This window comes from Amblyomma mixtum, chromosome 3 (assembly GCF_055824585.1).
Source record: "Amblyomma mixtum isolate Tamu chromosome 3, ASM5582458v1, whole genome shotgun sequence".
Lineage (NCBI taxonomy): Eukaryota > Metazoa > Arthropoda > Arachnida > Ixodida > Ixodidae > Amblyomma > Amblyomma mixtum.
This window is the reverse complement of record NC_143014.1, coordinates 210,292,686-210,308,212: the sequence shown is the minus strand read 5'-3', so window position 1 is coordinate 210,308,212 and position 15,527 is coordinate 210,292,686. Positions and strand designations below refer to the sequence as shown.

Below are 15,527 nucleotides of genomic sequence, written 5' to 3'. Positions count from 1 at the left end.
GTGCCTTCACATCTAAGACCCTTAGTGGCACTGGCACAACAGTGGTGCTATGTAGTTGCGTACGATGCGCCTTTGAATATAAGGACCCGATTCTCAAAGGCCTTTGTGGTGCCCATGTGATAGGGGTATACACTAATACACAGTGTGTGTGTTATGCTCAGGCTGGCACCTCTGAAAAAGGCGACTCGTTGGTTGTGAAACAAAATATTCAGGGACTAAGAATTCGTAAGTGGGTACACAACATCGAGGCGCAATTTCCAAGCAGCACTGAAATGTTTTCCATGGTGCATATACTGGTCATGCACTCCAAAACCTGTAACTTTAAGCCTTGGCATGATGTAGTTAAATTAATTTGTCAGATGCAGTATGTTGCATGCAGCTATTCATTCAGGCCTATTCATGAATGGAAAAAGTAATTAAAATGAACATTTCCATTTTGGCCCTAATTTCATCTAAGAGACTGAAGCTGAGGCAGCATGAAGTGAACCTAGCATACTCGTACAGTAAGCACAATCATAAGGTAAGTACATCAGTCACAATGGCATGCAGGTGATTTCCCATCTTGCACTTAAGGCAAGTGACACCTGACACTGCACTGCAGTTGCAAGGTTCAAACACTGTACTGCTGCACTCCAGTGCTAAAAACATGTCCCCAGATTTCTGTGCATGTGCACGGTAGAGAACAACGGAGGCTTTTCTCTTCGGCCTCTGCCAGCATGAAAGGCTGCAGGCAACAGCTAGTACATGGGCAGTGGCTTTCTATCATATTGCTGCCTGAGTACTAATTTTGCCTAACTAAACTTGTAGCAACAGTGAGTTAAGCTGGGAGCAGAAGGTAAACATTCCTGTACATAACACTTATGATGCTCCAACACACCTCAGTCTTCCATTTTCATCCAGTGATTTCATGCAGCTTAGCAAAGCCATGATAACTGCACATTCAGCTATAGTGCAGTGCAGTATTTTATCTTTCCTCAGGTGTAATGCTGCAGTGCTTTGGAAGTGGAGTGTAAGCAGCCACAGTGCATTTCGTCACTTGAGAGTGGTCATTCTCACGAGCTGCATACTTGTGGGCCTTTTATTTTCCAAGTTTCTAAATTCACGCAGTAAAACTGGGATGATATTTTTGAAGTCAAAAGTTTGGTTTAAAAATGTTTTTTCTAGAGGTTGTTGCACAGTCTGTTTTTTTGACTCATTCCCACTGAAAGAGAGAGCACTTGTTAAGACATAAGACTACCATATATTTGCAGACAAGCTATAAATGAGAGGTTAATGGTAATCAAATTTTCTTATTGCCATCTTTCATTCCCAGCATTACCATCTGCACTCGCACATTTTTGTGTCCGCCTTGCCACCTTGCTAGTGTGTGTTTTCTATCGGCGTCCACTTCATGTCACCGCTGCCATTTTAAATGCACAGGCACATCAAAATGAAGTGCTGTTATAGCACAGCAGCACCTGGTCCAATAATGGTGATAAGTCAGACCAGCAGCTTTGTCCTAGGGCTTGGTTTCAAACAGATTTTTTTAGCTGGTTGTGAAGCTGAACACAATGGAAGACTGGGGAAAAAAAAGGTTTACTATCTTCAGCAATCGATAGAATACGGTGCAAGATATCTGCTAATGTGTCCATATTTTTTCATCTCAACTGAAATGAACCTTCAACTGTTTGATGTGCTGAGCTGCGTGGTTGGTAAGAGAACTATGGGCAGAAATGGGATTTGGCCTCATTTTTCCCGAGACTAATTCAGGATGGAAATATCTGGAAGTTTTATATTTTACCCAAAAATGACAGGCCCTGTGCATGCTACATCTGAAGGTCATGAGAGGAGTCATTAAGTAATTTATCATTAAGCTTTATGTGGACTGCTGGTTATGCAAGTTTGGAAATCAGTCTGGAGCAAATTTCTGAGTTGTGGGTGTTGTCTCGAAGCGACACATGAGCTATGAGGGACGCCGTAGTGGAGGGCTCCAGATTAATTGACCACCTGAGGTTCTTTAACGTGCACCAACATTGCAGAGCACTGGGGCATCTTTTATGTTTTACCTCCGTAGAAACGTGGCCACATGGGTCCTCCGGCTAGGTAGCAGAGCACCCCAACCACTGAGCCACCACACATTGCCCCAGTCAGAAGCATTTGGCTTCATTGTGCAGTCCCATTTTCTGTTTGGGTTCATGCAGGTTTTGGGGCACACTTTTGTGACAGAATGCTTCGAGAAAATGGCTTGTATTCCAGCTTCTCCCTTCAACAGCATACAAATATGACGGAGTAACCAATGTGCAGCTAAAGTTGCGCCCATTATGACAGTGTAGTGGGAACACGACTTTTATAAGCTACATGATGTTTCGGAACCCCTACATATTCCTTGATCACAATTAGGTGGAATTTAAAAATAAGCCACATGACGTCTCGCGATTAAACAGTGATCAAGGAACCCTAATGGCTTCTGAAATGTCATTCATCTTGACAAGGTCTGTGACAATTTTATTTTCCACTTCCAATATCTGTTTAAACAAATTTTCTTTGAATCCACAACTACACTATCTACATACCTGGCTGTGCGTATTTGTTGGCAATATCTGTTGTGAACACCGAGTAACCAAGGTAGGCACCGATCTAAATCTAGAATTTTCTTCAATAGCCAAAACATTCTGCAAGCCACAACTGTTTGTTTCTGTTCAACTATTTTTTTTGTTTTTAATTTAACTTATACATTAACAGCTTCAGCATAAATGCACATTTTTGTAGCAGAAATTGGGACCAATAATATAAGGTTCAAGTATGGAGTTTTATAAGAAATGGCCTCATCATCAGTGAACTATACTGGGTATACTCGTACTTGTAAAAAACCCATTACCTTTTAAAAGCACCAGTGTTCTGAAAGGGTGAATTAGAATAGTTGCTTCTTAATCATTTTCATGTGTCTGTGGGGCTACATTTACCTGCAATTAGCAACTACCTCTCTCAACTTGTGGAAACCTGTAAAATTTCAAACTAAGCTTGCATGGTAGAGTAAAGATTTAGTCACCTAGGCAAATTTTGCCAGGCTGTTAGTAAACCACAACAATATCTATGGCAGTTGGATACAAAGTATGCAGCGATGCATACTTGCAAAGTATGCAAAGTATGCAAAGGATGAAGTATGCAGCGGCAAATACCCCTCACGGAGGCCTTCCAACAAATGGCATCAACCTACTGCACAATGCCTTGAGAATTGGTTACGAGTAAAGGAAAGTTGAAGCAACAGTCTCACTCTTGGTAGACAGCTCCAACCATGCTGCAAAGTTGGAGGAGGTAGTGAAAGACGGAAAAAAGAGAAGGACTTTGGATTGATTTTGACCACCTGTGGTTGACACTTCGTAGCACACGAGCATCTTTTGGATTCCATCTCTACCACAATGCAGTCACCGCGGCCAAGATTGGATGTCATATTCTCATGCCCAGCAGCCGCACGCCGAAACGACCAAGCCATTGTGGTGGACCAATCACCTCGCACGTGCCAGCAGCTGATATGCAGGGGAAGGGACCATTCTTCCTCTAGCTGACCTGTGCAACACGCAAGTGCTGGGCTTTGCATACCCTGCACGGGGCTAGAAAACCAATTATTTTCTTCCACCTTTAGTGCATTTTAACCTCACATGATTCTGTCATAGCATGCCTCAGGTGAGCCTCAGATTTCAAGAGAAAAAAAAAGCAAAAGGTGCAGTACACTGGCTGTCACAACTTCCTTGCTTTGCTCTAGACTTGTACATGCCAGGTGTTTCCGGGAAGATTAAGTAATTTTCAAAAATAGGCTTTTTTGGGTAAAAACATGGCTTTTGCGACATGGTATCACCAGTGTTGGCGGACATTGGAAAACCGGTGAATTATGTTTAGTAAGTTGGTTAACTAATTTCTGATAAATTTTTAACTGTCGCAGCTAGGCAACTGGTTGCAATTAGAGATTTGTAGCCGGTCTTTAGTAATAGCCATATCAGTTCTTAGAGTTGCGAAAATGCAATTATCCTCGACGCTGTGTCTCGACAAAATTTGGCTACATCGTGCCAAAATACATGTGCTTTCGAAAAGCATGCAGGCAAAGTGATCTTTCCAGTGCACGTAACTAGTCAGAAAAGCCAAATTTTGTTAAGCCATAGCGCCAAGGGCAATCAGGTTTTTTAAATTTTAAAAACTGATAAGACTATTGCTAATGTCCGGCTACAAATCTCGAATTGCAACTAGGTGCCTAACTCTAATAATTAAAAGGTTAATTATTAAAAATTAGTCACCCATTACTACTTAAGACGATTCACCAGTTTTCTGGTGTCCGCCAACACTGGTAATACTATGCTGAAAAAGTCATATTTTGACCCCAAAAAACCTATTTTTGAGAGTGGTTAAAGTGCTCATCTACCGAGCCGGAGTACCCGGGCTCGAACCCGACCGCAGCGGCCGCATTTCGATGGAGGTGGAACGCAAAACGCGCCTGTGTGCTGTGCGATATCGGTGTACGTTAAAGATCCCCAGGTGGCCGAAATTATTCTGAAGACCTCCACTACGGCACCCCTTTCTCTTTTTCTTCTTTTACTCCCACCTTCCTCCCTTCCCTTACGGCGCAGTTCAGGTGTCCACCGAGATATGCGCGACCGATACTGCGCCATTTCCTTTCCTCAAAAACCAATTTTACTTAGTCTTCCCTGAAACACCTGGTATAACACGTATAAACACAAATGAGTATGAACAGTGCAGGTGTTCCATTCAAGCAGTGCCAAATAGTTCTATAGGAAAAAATAACACCGGGCTTCATCTGTACATTTTCAACCCCAAGACATTGTATACCGCATGATTTTTTTTACAAAGGTGCCCAGAAATTTTCATGAATAAAACCTCTTTGACAAGGCACAAAGTGATTATGCTGTTGATATGGCGAGTTCAAACTTCCATCAGCAGAGGAGTGCAAAAAAGTGACTGATCTGAATCTTGCAAATGAGCAGGGTTTGCCAGCAGGTGATTAGTTTTGTTGCTTTACCATACACATCAGTAGCAGCAGCATTAGGGAGCAAAAAATGTAATCCCAGTCAGGAACCACCCAACTACCCACTAAAGATTGAACTGAAATAATATGCACTGCCGGCATGTATCCAGTGTGCCAGATATAAAACTGTCACAGTATTCAACGCTGCCAAAGTTAGCGCTCCTTTTTGCGCGACCTGCATCCGTGACACAAAAGAGTGCGTTACTTGTGGTGAAAGAAAAAGGCCAAAGAGAAATGTTTTGCTGGCAGGCTTCATGGATAATTTTGTCACCAGCGTGACAAAAAACGCTGCTATTGCGAGCAAATCGATCGAGATCTGCGATTTTGTATTTTGCGTTTGTCGTATTTTTCCATTTCACGTTTTCGCTGTCTCCACAACCCTGGCCGTGTTTACTCTTTCCATCCGGTATAGTCACCATAGTTTCGTTCTCTAGCATTGGAATGAAGCCATGATGAGGCTGAAATGATCACTTCAGAGCAAAATATTTTTTTGAAAGCTAATGTTCTTCGTGCGAACCAGTCTCTGAGCACTTGACTACACAGAATAAACTTGAAACTGTTTTCTATGCTCTTCGTTTGTTACTGCAGTATTTATAATGGTTACCTCTGCCTTTTACTCGAAGGTCTGTGCGCTTGGGAAGGCCAAACGGTTATTTCGCCAGCACTATATGTTTAACAGATGTTTGAAGTTGAACATTCGTCATTAAAGGCTAGAAGGAAAACAATAAAAATAAAATGGCGAAAATTTTTTAGACAAAACAATCATGCTAATAACTAGCTATTGAGATATTTTTTTACTTAACGGTAGTAAGTATAGACCGTTTACAGTGTGCAGTTCTTCCGTTTGAGACCAGATGGTGCCACAGGTGCCCTCAGAACATGGCACCATTACAAGCCTCGTTGCCTCGACACGGCTTATGGCAGCCTTAGTGTGGAGGTTCGAAGACAGCCAGAACGCAGGATCTTCCGCAAGAGCGTGTCGCCCTCACCTTTTTCATTTGCCGCTGGGTTCGCACCCCGACCTGATTATGATTTGCGTATTGACTGACCCCCCCCCCCGAGTGTTGAAAGCGCGATAAAAAAAAAGCCATCTATGCGGCAATACTCGGAACCGAAACCACATAAAGCAAGCGGGCAAGCGTCCCAGAAACACTATTCGCGCGAGACGAATACTTCGAAATTTTGAATACCGAGAATTCGGTTCGAAGCTAATATTAAATACCGTGCTATTCGATCGAGTATTTGAAATTATCGAATATACGCACACCCCTATACAGATGTCTTGTTTTCCAGCCATGCAGTTTATGTACAGTAAGCACTCACTGCTTGTCCATCCCAAATTTGGCATGCACATACACACGCCGTGTTGGTGACAGTAGTGCAAGATAAGGGTTGCCAGTAACCACAAGACCAGTGCGAACACAAGCACCCTCTATGGAAGAAATGCTCATGATGCAATTACACAGCATAGCCAATGGCTGTTCTCAGTCCGCAAAACGCAGCTGCAGCCATCTGCACAAACTAGCACGAGTCGTACGATGGCATTATTTCTTCAATCTGGCAGTGCTCGAGGAAAATGGCCTTTGTATAAAATGTGCTTGGAGAATCATAGAGATGATCATGAAGTATGAGGTGGGGCAGGTTCTCCCCCACCTCAGACTCACAAAAGAACACCAAGGCTTCTGCTTACATGGTGGAGAATAAGAGGTGGTGGTATGCGGGGTTTAACATCCTGAAGCTGCACATGGGCTATGAGTGATGTTATAGTGGTGGAGGGCTGCGGATTTTGATCACCTGGGGTTCTTCAACATGCATCCACATTGCACAGCACATTGGAGTTTTTGCACTTCACCTCCATCAAAATGCAGCCACCGCAACTGGTTTCTGTCCCAAGCAGCCGAACACCAATGCCAATAAGATGGTGGGCGACAAGAACCTGAACTAAAAATCCAAGATCACAATCGCTCCCAATATATACATCACAGCAAAACTGATGTCTATTTACACTTCACCTTTATTAAACAATGTAATAAATTTTTACCCACCCGGATATTTACAGCAAGCCAGTATGAACTTTCTTAATGAGCTTCATGTTTTGCCACACCGGCTGTTTCTAATGAGCAGTAAAGAAAATTTCACAAAAGTATTTCTGCAATTATGCAATGCTGAAGACTGTCACTACAAAGTATGTAAACTAGCTGTTGTTGAGCTTACAACTAGCTGCTGTATTGCAAAAGCCTTACCAACATATGCTGCAACTGTTATTGAACCAGAAAAAAAATGCACATTCTAGTGTTATAGAATACAGCAAGTTTTGTGGAGAAACTTTATGTACATCACTTGTGCTTGCTCATTCTAAATAAATAAAACTCATTTTAAGGAAAAAAAAAAACAGGATGACTTGTCTCGATGAAACACCAGTCACTGCACCATAGCTTTTGAGAAGACGCGCATGGCAACCTTTGGTAAATATGACACATCTTGTCCATCCCACTCCCTGAAAGAAGAAAAAAAAAGCACGGAATAATATTCAAAACATACCATATCAAAAATATTACCAACGCTGCACTTCCAATGGCCCCTAAAGGGGTAGACATGCAAAATTTTTGTCGTGCCCTTTGTTTAAAATGATGTGCAAGGCATTAGCAAACACGGATCACCATATGGAATTCGCCCATGCCAGATAATTTATAACTTATTTCCTTCTTGCATGCAGTTTCAGCCTTAGCAGCCGAATGATGGCTGTGACATCATGGGTCGCTTTTAGATCATGTGAGGCACAAAAATACTGCGACATAATCACGGCTTTGACATTTCAATTCACTCTAACTACTATGCTAGCCTGCCTCATGAGCCGGAATGATGGCAAGCACACAAACAGCTACTATTGCACTTTTTATATGCCTCATGTGATCTGAAACTTATACTTGTGATGTCACCTCACTGTTCGGCTGCTAAAATTGAAATACATGGGAAAAAATTCAATTTCAATTCAATTCAATGAAAAGCAAACCTTTCAAATGAAACAATCACAAATTATTTATTGGGCGTAGCCAACTGCACGCAGCGATTCCTGTTTGCAATACCTCATAATTTTAAAAAATTGCAACAAAAAATTTGGTTTCTACCCTGCAAATCGGGAATCCTTGACTACACTTCAATAACTTCAGGTGTTGGAAGCGCTTTTATGTGAAGACACAACGTACACTAAAGCAGCAGTGAAGCTGAGTGACAGAATTACAGAATTAAACCAACCTAACGAAAAATTATATAATAAAATTTTATGATGAACCAACTAGCCCAACAGCAAGTACTTCTGCAACCTAACACATTCTTGTTTGAAATACTTCAGTGTCACAGCTAAGGCCCCTAACTTTCTGTGCTGGAAAATTCCAAATTTCACACATGCAAAATAAAGAATCCGCGATATCCCGCAAATACAGAATTACCAATCCGCAAAATTCCACGGGAAGCATAAAATGCATGAAAGCAACATGCCAGTTTATTTCCTGAGCACACGCCTTGCCAGCTGCAGAGGTCTATCTTCTAAAATTGACGGTGTCTATTGTAACTCAGCATCAAGTATAAATGTTTCGCCAAGATCTCCATAACAGAAAGTGTCAGGGTCACTTCTACTGCAGCCCAGAAAGAGCGGACATCGAAATCTTCAGTTTGTTAGTCTCGCTTAGAAAGAAACTGTGTGAGGCGCACATCCCCGGATTTCAGTTCTCGAGCGGTTTTCAGGTAAACTTGCACTCAGCAGCCAGAATTGGCGATTCTTGACCAATTCCAACCTTTTATTCTGGTAGATACCGGACCTGCAGTGGACCCTCCTTCGGCTATGGTTGGCGTGCTGGATTGGGGTTTCATTACGATCATAATAATATAGCTTTAAATATTTCCCCGAGAGCTCAAACTCCCCCTTGTGTTGCATTCATGCAAATAAGGTAGATCAGTCATTTTCCAATCATTCGTACTGAACACAGTAACAACAACTGTAACAGAAATTTAAAGGCAGACACAAAATTGCACGAAAAATGCTTAAATCCCCAATTTCTTTGTGCAATTGCAGTAAAATGGGGGCCCTAGTCACAGCCATCAATTCAGCCTGCACCCTAACCCCATAGCCACCTAGAGTTCACCACTTCAAGAGAGCCAGCTGCTCACTGCACCCACCATGGAAACAGTCCAAGATGCTTGGCTTAAATGCATAACACTGGGCTTTTATGATGCGTACACAGAACGCTCTTCGCTATTAGTTTATATATATTTTTTAAATGCTGGGAAGGAGGAAATGAACACAGATAAGATACAAGGTAGCATCAAGTACGCATTCTAGGCTGCATTTTCAACCAGCATATGCTTTTAACACCTGCCCCCTAGCATTTTGTGTGAGACTTCACCAAATATGCACCAAATATCTTCAACATGCATTTTGCCAATTATTTTAAAGGGCCTGTGAAGACTAGCAAGTAACAATGCAGCCACAGTGCAAAAATACTTTTTCACTCTAATGCTGGTTTGGTTTGTGGGGTTTAACGTCCCGAAGCGACTCAGGCTATGAGAGGCGCCGTAGTGAAGGGCTCCGGAAATTTCGACCACCTGGGGTTCTTTAACGTGCACTGACATCGCACAGTACATGGGCCTCTAGACTTTCTCCTCCAAAGAAATTCAGCCGCCGCGGCCGGGATCGAACCCGCGTCTTTCGGGTCAGCAGCCGAGCACCATAACCACTGAGCCACCGCGGTGGCTTCACTTTAATGCTCTTCATGACATAGTAGTCGGTGCTGGGCACGATACTCCAAAGAAGTATCTTCGATAACGCTACCTTGAAAAATTGTATTTTCAATATCAATACAAGATACATTTAGGGCATACAATACATTATTTAAATCGATAATACAGTGATTACTGAAGTTAATTTCTCTATGGTTTCAAGAATCTTCAATGCGTACAATATAGTAAACAATTTTTTAAAGGTTTTAAACTAGCCCGGCCGCACGAATATTAATAATTAGGCTGCAATTCCTTCAAGGTCCACCATCTGCGCCACAAATTTCATCAAAACTTAAGCACTGGACAGTTGCCATATTTAATTGAGCAGACAAGGGAAGGAAAATGAGGGGCAATATTTAGTAGACTAGCATAATCATTCTTTTTAAAGCTGACGATCTTTCACCGCTTTTGTGCAATGTACCGATCCACACACATAAGTGCACCGGGAGCTGCAACACATACTAAAAACAAAGAAACCCGCTATCTGTTCTTGGCCACCCGGGCGAAGGAACCTTTTGGCCACCGAAGCTTGAGGTGCATCCAAGCCTCCCCGGGCAAGCAGTCTGCTGGCGACATTTCATGTTAGAAGTTTCACTCGACACAACATGCAGTGCACCCTTTGACTAGAAGGCGATAAATAAAATTTAAAAAAAGCCAATACTCTCGCATCGTTAAAATAATTCTCCTGCGATGTTCTCTCCAAGTCGGCTCCTATACCTGTCCCCACAGCAGTAATATTTGATTTGTGACCGTTTTACGGCGCCATTCCTGCAGCTATTTTGACAATCACACACGCAATAATAAATAGTGTTGCAAGATTTATTGCTGTCTTCTACAGTCGGAAACAACTCAAACAAAAGGAGGCAGATGCCCCTCAAAGGGGGCCCCCCAGCCAAAGGCATCCACCGATTTTCATGACGCCACATTTAATCTGATTAAGCCGTGGACCCACTAGCGACTTCCAGCTAGCAGGTCCAAGGGGATTGGTAAAGGGAGGGAATCAGCAGACGCCATTTAATGGAGGGGCTCTTTTGAGGGGCATTTGCCTCTTTGTTCTTGAGTTGTATCCGACTGCAGTTAAGGCTGGAAGCCATAAGTAAAAGCCAGCTTTCTTATGAAGAGTGGTGATTTGGGCTAGTTGGTTCATCACAGAAGAGGAAAATATGCAGCGCAAAAAATGCATGGATGATGGAAGAAAAACAAACACAAGCGCTTGTGTTTGTCTTTCTTCTGTTGTCTGTGCGTTTTTTCACTGCATATTTTCCTCTCCCATTTTCTTCCTGCAGGAAGACACTTTCCGGCACAAGAAGCTACACTGGACCGTTTCCCTTCCAAATGAAGATGCCTCCTGCTTGAAGCGGACCAAACAAGGTGCAAAAGAAAAAAGAACAATGCCACCTGGGTGCCCTACAAGGGGTGAGGGGAGAACCCTCCACATGGGAGCTGCTGAAGAAGGCATCAGCGTGGCTTTGTGCAGCTCGAGAAAAATAAAACAAATAAATCGATGGGGTCCCGGGGGTTCCACGAGAATGACTAAAACTCATTTTCAGTCATCCCATATTTATATAGCTCGCGAGCAAAAGTTCATGGTTTATGGGGGTTTACTTCCCAAAATGACTCGGGCTATGAGGGACACCGTAGTGAAGGGCCTTGGAAATTTCGACTACCTGGGGTTCTTCAACGCGCACTGACATCGCACAGTATGCGGGCCTCTAGAATTTCGCCTCCATCGAAATTCGGCCGCCGCGACCGGGATCGAACCCACGTCTTTCAGGTCAGCAGCTGAGCGCCGTAACCACTATGCCACCACAGTGGCTTCGTGAGTAAAAGTTGTTTAGTTTCCTGAAGTAGAAATGTTCTCTTTCAGTTCTCAGTATTTTTGAGTATAGAGTACTATTAAAATACATGACATTCAATAAATGTATTTTCGATATAAATACTCCGATAATTTCAGTTTTTCCACACAATACCCGATACAAATAACACAAAACACACTGAAAGATACTATGAAAGATACATGCATCTTCGATACTGCCCATGCCTGCATACAGTACACAGTGATAGCTCTAACAAGTTGATTTGTCAGTGCAAACTGCTGACACATAAAAAAAAATACACCAGAAGGCATGCAATGCAAAGAACTAAGGACAATAGCGAATAATGTGTTTGATGCTTTCCACTGGTTGTTTGCATGGCCGCATATGGAATGGCCCAACTCTCTATGTTGCTGAACTCGGAAAAAAGCCATACACAACAAGCTCTGGAGCACGGTACACATGACTGTACTACTCACACACCAGGCATGTGCTGCATTCAACACAAATGAATATCGCACCCAAGGCTGGCATGTACAGCAAAGGCAGCAAAGTGCTACCAATGCAAAGTGCAGGGACACTACAGTGAGGTCAGTTACAAGGACCTCACACCTAGGAAGATAGTACTGTCTTCACTTGAAAAGGACAATGGACTGTACTTCCTTGGTACTGTTGACAACCACTCCGCGAATGCCAGATTCGTTCAGGTGTCCAACAAAACGGCAGTTTTTGCGAAGGTAGACACAGGCACCGAGATATCTGGGGTTCCTTTTACGTTCCCCGGAACCCGATCAAAGTTAGAACTAGCATAGTTGCAACAGGACAAGGAGGGAAACCACTAAAAGTTTTGGGAAGTTTTCTGCTTCTATTAATTGGAAACGAGCAACCATCACACAAAGAGTACAAGTTGTTTTCTTCCTTGCAATCCATTCTTCTTGGTATACAGGCTTCAGAACGACTCGAAGTAGTAAAATTTGTAGACGTCGTAGCATCTTCTGGATCATGGGAGAACCAAGCTTTGTATGTTGTGCGAACAGGCTGTAGCACCAATGATCTCGTCCAGCACCTTAAAGCCACCCCGGCTTAGAAAGTCAGCATTAATCTTTGCCAAATCAAGGGCGCAGACTATATGGTTGTTCTTGATTGCCTGTCACGGTATCCAGAAATTGCTCGTCTTGCAATGAATACCAGTGACCACATAGTAAACCAGTTCAAGAGCATCTTTGCATGGCATGGTATTCCTAAAGCTGTGTCTTCAGACAATGGAATGCAGATTATCTCAACTGCGTTTCAGTGTTTTTCTCAAGAATATGGTTCAGACATGCCACGTCCAGCCCAGATGGTTGTTAAGACAATAAAGTGTGTTATTCAGAAATCCACTGACTCACACACTGCCTTGTTAGGTTATAGGGATACCTCAGGACCTATGGGAAAAACTTCAGCCAAGCTCTTAATGGGCCATAGGCTGCAGGCTACAATTCCTGTGCACCCCAGAAAACTTTCACCGAAGTTTGTCAACCTGACAATGTTTCGACAGAAGAACTGCGCTGTCAGGGATAGACACAGAAGGAACCTGAATCGCCAACATGCAGCCCGAAGTCTTCCGCCCCAGCAGTCAGGGCCCAGCGTGTGGGTGAACGACTGCAGAACAGCAGGCACTGTCGTACAGAACACAGGGTGACCTTGGGAGTGCAGACCTAAGAGAAACTGGAGGGCTCTTGTGCAGCTTGTGCCAAAGGGCGATGAGGAGGCAGGAAGTTAGGGCTTCCCATAGGGCTTGCCCAACATGACCATAAATTTAGTAAATCCACCAAGTGAACAGACTGCCGGGTCAGGTGACGGTAAAGAAAGACGGCTCGTTCTGTTGCCTGTGGACCAACTAAGTGCTTATGTGACATGTTCAGGAAGCAGAGTGATACAAGCAGTGAAAATTTTGGTGTCGGAGTTCAAGTGTGCGACATAAATTTTGCACCAGAGCAGTCATCTGTTTGCTTGACATCTAAATGACTGAAAAGAAAAACAGGGGGACAGATGTGGCTTTTCATCAAACGCCACCAAATTTCCAGGAAACGCAAGCCAGAACTCATCAAAAGTGCACTAGCGTTCCGCTGAGCAACACCCACAGTGCAAGAAGGCAGCGGCATCCGAGCTCAGCTGCGACGTCATTGCCTGGCAGGGTTACTACAAGAGGATCGCTGGCAATCAATGGGCGCTTCTTCGATTATGGCTTGGACATTTGTCTTCTGTGAGCTTTCTTTGGTGCACCTGACACGGGGACAGCAACATGACAGCTATGCTGTTACCAGCAGACATACAGCCAAGCCCAGTGCACACTGATCACAGCGCCCCTAACTGCAAGACACAGCGGGGCTACCTTCACAGACTGAATGCAATAATTTTTTCTCAGCTACAAACTTGGACATCGCAGCTGAAGGTGATACTCCTCAGTGCCCAGTTCAAAGCAATCTTATTTGACACAAACTATGTTAACCATGCATTTGATGCTATCCACAGAAAGCACGTATGGTTCACAACGTGCAGATGCAATGAAAAAAAAAAAAAGTGCAACACAATGAGTACAGTTCGCCACGCACTTTTCTAGAACGCTTGAATGATGCACTGCACTGATAACTTTTGCCACTCTCTCACTAGCTCAATGAAGCTCTTCAAGGCATGAAAAGTAAACAATGATCCACACAGAAGGTCCCACATGGTAGCGTCTCCTATTCAGCACTAGGCCACTTGTAAACGACATCAACTCACAATGCACTGCGCCTTTCGAGTGCTCCAAACAAGTGTATGACACACTCTAGAGCTCTGTAGTTTCTTGGGATCAGTTGGCTTTTCATGAAAGCACTGAAGAGTGCTGCTAAACAGTTACTTTCGTCCTCGTCTAGTAGCGTTGTTTTTGACGTCAAGACAATAACTTACATGAAGGATTTAAAACTCTCTGGAGAGAGCAAGTCCGGCACTTCAATGCCACATGAGGTGTAGTCTCCGATCTCCTTATCCAGCGTCATCTTGATGGCGTCCAAACGACCGCTGAACTGAGTCACATTGCCTCGGATCTGCTGAATATTGTTAACATGTTCAATCTCAGGGGAAAATCGCTGGAAGTACCTGCAAAAAAGCCGGGTGAGGAGGAGGGCGTTAGAAAAACCGTGCGCACATTCATCAGTTCCTACATCTTCAACAGCTCTGCATTGGACCTTACTTTTCGATCAGAGCACCGAGCTCTGACGGAGTCAGTGGACCGGTAGAAACAACATCGGCCAGGTTTTCACGAAACCAGGCAAGTTTCTGGACTGAAAAGTCAAAGGTATTCGTGTCACTACCGGCGTTGAGAAAAGTAAAATCAATCAACACACTACTTACGCTTGGTTTTCAGCTTGAGCGCTAGATCCTTCTTTCTACTGCGAGACAAGAGCAAAAAAGCAAAATAGCGGACACTTAACTGCGAAGTACTTCAGGAAGACGTGTGTCACATGCCAGAACAACACTGTATGATATTGTCTTACGCTGTCACTTTGTCCTTATGTATCTTCTTTCGAGCCATTTGTTGCGCTTTGCGGCTATTTGGGTGCACCGGTCTCGATGTTCTAGCCTGTATTCGCCTCTTTTTCTCGGCTTGATTTGCCTTCGGCTGCAGAGAAACAGCAGTGAGCGCCACAGCGAAAATGAGATGCCTACGTTAACTCACCATTGCGTCTTGATCTAGGGCAAGATGACACTCCCAAGACACTAATGAACTACGTACATACAGATACTCCAGTGGGCGAGGAAAAAAAAAACGTAATCAAAGCACCGTTCAACAGTGACAAAACAGCTGCACCAACACACCACGTGCGCACAAACGCACCCCGAAACCGAAGCTCGCGATCTATTTGGTGCCGGTCACATGCGTGGTCACGTGAGAGCAATCT

The 15,527-nt window shown here is 43.6% G+C and overlaps 1 protein-coding gene across 1 annotated transcript; it reads right to left on the bottom strand.

Moving 5' to 3' along the window:
• Positions 1-7,010: 7,010 nt before the first annotated feature.
• Positions 7,011-15,502, bottom strand: LOC149353530 (translation machinery-associated protein 16). Its single transcript, XM_089582612.1, has 6 exons — positions 15,305-15,502; positions 15,123-15,247; positions 14,980-15,017; positions 14,819-14,909; positions 14,536-14,724; positions 7,011-7,511 (listed from the first exon to the last, which is right to left on the bottom strand). The coding sequence occupies exons 1-6, from the start codon at positions 15,305-15,307 to the stop codon at positions 7,436-7,438; spliced, it is 522 nt and encodes a 173-aa protein (XP_089438738.1). The 5' UTR covers positions 15,308-15,502; the 3' UTR covers positions 7,011-7,435.
• Between the last annotated feature and the right edge of the window lie 25 nt (positions 15,503-15,527).